The 5,218-nt window shown below is 68.5% G+C and overlaps 1 protein-coding gene across 1 annotated transcript; it reads right to left on the reverse strand.

Moving 5' to 3' along the window:
* Window positions 1-649: 649 nt before the first annotated feature.
* On the reverse strand, window positions 650-4,975 carry LOC121497020 (collagen alpha-1(I) chain-like). The gene is made up of 3 exons (XM_041765994.1): window positions 4,847-4,975; window positions 1,105-1,761; window positions 650-904 (listed from the first exon to the last, which is right to left on the reverse strand). The coding sequence occupies exons 1-3, from the start codon at window positions 4,973-4,975 to the stop codon at window positions 881-883; spliced, it is 810 nt and encodes a 269-aa protein (XP_041621928.1). The 3' UTR covers window positions 650-880.
* Between the last annotated feature and the right edge of the window lie 243 nt (window positions 4,976-5,218).

The raw sequence follows: 5,218 nt of genomic DNA on the forward strand, positions 1-5,218 counted from the left end.
CGCACCCGCCGTGAAGCAGAGGGACGGGCGCAGCTCGGCTCGCTTGGGCCTCCCTGGCCCTTCTCTGCTGGGCGTACAAGCACGACGGCCACGGAGCACCAGGGACAGTGAGGGGCAGGCGGCCGCCCAGGGCTGCCGGGAGGAGGAGGGACAGCCCCGCGTCCCCTGTGCCTCTGGGGTCTGTGGCCCCCCGAGGGTGGCGCTCTGCTGGGCTGGGGATGCCGCCTCCAAGAAGCTGCGCGGGCCTGGCTGTCACATCCTTCGTGCGTGGACACCTGGCTTGTCCGCGTCTGCCTCCCTGGAGGGGCTGAGGTCTGGGCCTCCAGTGCGCCCGGCTTCCTGGGTCTGGGGTCCGCACCCCTCTGGAACTGCGACAGGAGCCAGAGAGTCGGGGCTTCAGAGGTGAGCTCTCCCCATGAGGCTGCCGTCCCCGGGGCACAGCCCCTCGCAAACCCCCGCCAAGCTCAGGGACCCCGGCCAGCCCGCGGGCGCTTCCTGGGTGGCCCCGGGGGCAGGTCCGGTCCTGCTGGCAGCGGCAGAGAGGGACGGCAGCTGTCCCTTGGCAAGGCGCGGCCCCAGGGTGGGCGGCAGGGCCGGGGCAGGCACCGGAGTGCGTCGCACGGGGGCGGGGAGGGCTTTGGCTCCATGGGCAAACCTGTCAGCGCGTGGGCAGGAGTGTCCAGGACCCCCGCCCCGCAGGCCGTGCCCAGGGAGGTCAGGTCTCGCACGGGCTGCTAACCTACCTCGTGGTCGCTGGGGTCGCACAGCAGTTTGGGGGACTTGGGTTCTCACGGGGGTTTGTGCGGGTGCCTACCTGCAGAACACGGGCACCGGCCGCTCCTCGCCCAGGGCCTTGCGGCCCCCCAGCCCCTGCTCGGGCTCAGCCACAGTCAGATGGGGGGACCTGCAGGTGCACAGACCGCAGAGGGACCTGCACTGTCCCTGCCCATCCCCCTGTCACCCCTCATGTGCCCTCGTCTCCGCTGCGCTTTGTGCAAACGCCCTGCGGCTCCTCTCCTGCCCAGCCCTGCCCCCGCCTCCCGTGAGCCCGGGGACCCGCGGGGCTGTAGGTCCCTCTCCTCCAATCGGGCCTGAGCATCATACCATGGAGCTTCCGGAGGCGCAGCCCTCTTGCTCTGCAGGGAGGGTCACCGAGGCTCGGAAGGGCAGCGGCTGCGCCCTGACGTGGACACCGTGCGCCACAGTGCTGTCGTCCCGGCCACGTCCTCGGGCATCACCGTCGCCTCTGGGGTCTCGGGGTCCCACATGGGCCCCGCTGGCCTCACTGAGCGGAGTTCCCGAGCTCCCGGACGCCAAGTGGACTTCCGCAGGCCTCAGTGGGCGTCCAGGCCGAGCTTGGGGGGACGGCGGGCTCCCTGGTGAGGGCAGTGCCACGCTGGGCCCCCACTCTGGGCCTCTGGCTTCCACGGACGGCGGCGTGGGGGTGAGGGCCTGTTCCGTCAGGACACAGCTGCCACCTGCACGGATCACCCTCGCCCCCCACCCGCTGGGGACCTGTGATGCCCAGAATCTCTCCCAAACTGGCCCCGAGCAAATGGACCGCAGCCGGCGGCCTCCAGGACCCGCGCGGCCTCCTCCTCCGCCCGCCGCTGCGGTGTTGGGGGTACGTGTCCCCCTCTGGCGAGCGGGGCCACAGCTCCGTGTGATCTGCCCTCCGCCGTCGTTACCTTGTTTTCCTTCCCTGCGGGTATGAGGCCATCTGTCCCCTTCCCCGTGACACGCTGCGTGCCCTGTGTCCCTCTGTCACTTCCAGCGCCAGCCACCGCCTTCCTCACCGAGGCTGCGCCGGGGGCATCATGGGGCAGCGTTATTGGGCAGGACTGAGAGCCGAGGAGAAGCCTCCAGAAATGGTACCAGCCCACCGGCTGGCGCCCGGCGGGGAGGTCACCACATTTGTCCTTCCTGATTGTGTTCAGAATCGTGATGACAGGTGCCGCCGCCGCTGCTGGGACCCTGCGTTGCTCCTCCCCGGGGCTGCAGCCTCAGCGAGCGGAGGCACGATGGGCGCTGGACGCCGTGTGTGTGTGTGTGTGTGTGTGTGTGTGTGTGTGTGTGAGTGTGTGAGTGTGTGGGGCAGCCCAGGTGGGAAGGGCCCGGGGGGCATCAGGGAGGGCTTCACAGAGGAGGTGTCCTCAGAGGGGCTGTAGAGGAGGAGAAGGAGGCACTGCGGGGGCCCCCATGCGGGATGGGGGTGTCCCGGGGCCATGTCTCCGGTTTGCAGCAGCGGGAGCCCCCCTGTAAGACTCTCTAGGGGTGAGGAGGGCAGGGCAGGGCTGGGGACACGTCATCTCGTCGTGGACGCGTCTTCAAACAGGGCTGGAGGCGCAGCTTGGGGGCGGGCGCGGGCAGCTCTCCCGTCTGGGGTCTGGTCCTAGTTTAAAACTTCTGGAAAAACGGGGGTGCAGGATACACGCAGCTGCTCGTGTCATTTCACATTTGTTCCCAGGTCCCGGCAGGACATCTCCAGGTCCCAGTCCCACTCAGAGCCCGCAGGCAACTGTCTGGTGTCACCAGGGGCAGCGGCCACCCTTTTTCTTTTTTTTTTTTTTTTTTAAGATTTTATGTATTTATCCATGAGAGACACAGAGAGAGAGGCAGAGACACAGGCAGAGGGAGGCGCAGGCTCCACGCAGGGAGCCCCATGTGGGACTCGATCCCAGGACCCCGGGGTCACACCCTGGGCCAAAGGCAGGTGCTAAACCGCTGCGCCCCCCGGGGCTGCCCAGCAGCCGCCATCCTACACCCACTGCCCCCCCGCCCCCGGCACCGGGGTGCCCCTGGAGTCCACCTGGGCTCGTCCTTCCCCCAGCCCGACCTCCCGTGCTGCTGCTCCCACCTGCTCCTCAGCGGTTCCCTGTGTCCTTGTCTGTCACTTGATCATCTCTCGTCAGAGTCCCCTGAACTGAACTGAGAATGTGGAGCAGATGCCTTCTAAAAATTGCCTTTACCCTGTCGTGAGCAGTGACTCCGTACTATATATACATGCACACACGTGCGCACACGCACACACGCACACACGCACACATGATTTTTAAGGGAGCCCTTCCTTGCATCTGGAAGTGACACGCTCAGGCACGCTGCCGAACCCCGAGGAAGCGCTGCCCCAGGCCGGGGGTGACGGCTCTCTCCCCCACGCATCCCTGGAAGGGGTTAACGTGCACCAGCCCCAGCCCCATTCCTTGTCTTAGTCCCAGCCCCAGCCCCAGCACCTGTCCCTGCCACAGGCCCAGCTTCAGCCCCATTCCCTGCCACAGGCCCTGCCCCATTCCCTGCCCCAGCCCCAGGCCCTGCCCCAGCCCCATTCCCTGCCCCAGCCCCAGGCCCTGACACAGGCCTTGCCCCAGCCCCATTCCCATTCCCAGCCCCAGCCCCTGCCCCATTCCCATTACCTGCCCCAGCCCCAGGCCCTGCCTCAGCCCCAGCCCCATTCCCGGCCTCAGCAATATTCCTTGACCCAGCCCCATCCCCTGCTCCAGCACCTGCCCCTGCCCCAGCCCCAGCCCCAGGCCCTGCCCCATTCCCCAGCCCCAGCCCCAGCCCCTGCCCCAGCCCCAGCCCCAGGCCCAGCCCCATTCCCTGCCCTATCCCCTGCCCCAGCCCCTGCCCCAGCCCCAGCCCCAGCCCCATTCCCTGCCCCAGGCCTAGCCCCTGTCCCATTTCCAGCCCCATCCCCTGCCCCAGCCCCAGCCCTTGCCCTAGCCCCTGCCCCTGCCCCAACCCCATTCCCAGCCCCAGCCCCTGCCTTAGTCCCAGCCCCAGCCCCAGGCCCTGCCCCAGCCCCATTCCTTGCCCCTGCGCCAGCCCCATTCCCTGCCCTTGCCCCATCCCCTGTCCCAGCCCCTGCTCCAGCCCCAGTCCCATCCCCTGCCCCAGCCCCAGCCCCAGCCCCAGCCCCTGCCCTAGCCCCTGCCCTAGTCCCAGTCCCAGCCCTAGCCCCAGGCCCTGCCCCAGCCCCAGGCCCTGCCCCAGCCCCATTCCTTGCCCCTGCGCCAGCCCCAGCCCCTGCCCCAACCCCTGCCCCAGCCCCATTCCCTGCCCTTGCCCCAGCCCCAGCCCCAGCCCCAGCCCCAGCCCCATGCCCAGCCCCAGGCCCTGCCCCAGTCTCAGGCCCTGCTCCAGCCCCATTCCCTGCCCCAGCCCCATTCCCTGCCCCAGCCCTAGCCCCTGCCCCAGCCCTAGCCCTAGCCCCTGCCCCAGCCCCAGCCCCTGCCCCTGTCCCTGCCCCAGCCCCAGGCCCAGCCCCAGCCCCAGCCCCAGGCCCAGCCAGGACGGCATCCCCCACCTCCCAGCCATCCCACAGGAAGAATGGGATCCACTCCTGAATAGCTTGAAAATGTACAATGACCCTCTTTCCAGAAACAGCAAGTAAAGTCCTAGAAGCCCTGGGTCACTTCCACGGCAGCCCCTCCTCCTGCCAGCTGCCCACCCCAGGAGGCACCTCCAGCCTCCAGCCTCCCAGGTCCCTCCGGGCGGACCTGCCGTGGGTGTAGACGTGAGGCAGTTGACGTGGCCGGGAAAGTGGCTCATGCCCCGTAGTGTGGCCGTGGCGGGAGTCTCAGGCCGCAGCCCCCCCCGGCCCCCCCCATCGGAAGCTGCCTCTTGAGGCGGGGAAGGGATAGTCAGGACAGTGGGAAGAGGGCCACCTGCTCCTGGTTCCTTTTTTCTCTTTGTGCCTCTGGTGTCTCACCGCAGCGATCCCGTCCGCGGACGCCAGAAACCGTCTGGTGCCACCAGCCTCTGGGGGCCGCGGTCCAGGGCCCCGGTTTGGCTCCCGGTGCTTCCGGGGCAGCGGGCAGACTCAGGTGCCCGCCTCTTTCCCGCGCACCGTCTTCCCGGCAGGGAAACGCAGACCGCGGGGGGACTTTGCTGCCCGGAGCGAGCGATGCCCGATGCCCGTGGGCTCAGGAGGCGGCTGCGGACCTAGGGGCCGGGCGGGCGGAGGAGCCTCCGGCATCGGGGGAGGTGAGGTGCCAGGCGGGGGGGTTTCCACCCAGTCTCCTCTTCGCTGAGTTGGCGCCACGTGTCAGACGTGTCAGACCCCGTGGTCCATGTGTCGGTTGGGGCACGTGTCAGGCCACTGGGGTGGGGTTGTCTGTGGAGGCCGAGAAAAATGAAGGCCATCCCACCTGTTAGCATTAGCACAAGTGCAGCCATCTCAGGCCCCTGGGAAGAAGAGCTGAGCTTGACGAGGAAACTG

The sequence above is a fragment of the Vulpes lagopus genome, chromosome 8 (genome assembly GCF_018345385.1).
Source record: "Vulpes lagopus strain Blue_001 chromosome 8, ASM1834538v1, whole genome shotgun sequence".
Taxonomy (NCBI): Eukaryota; Metazoa; Chordata; class Mammalia; order Carnivora; family Canidae; genus Vulpes; species Vulpes lagopus.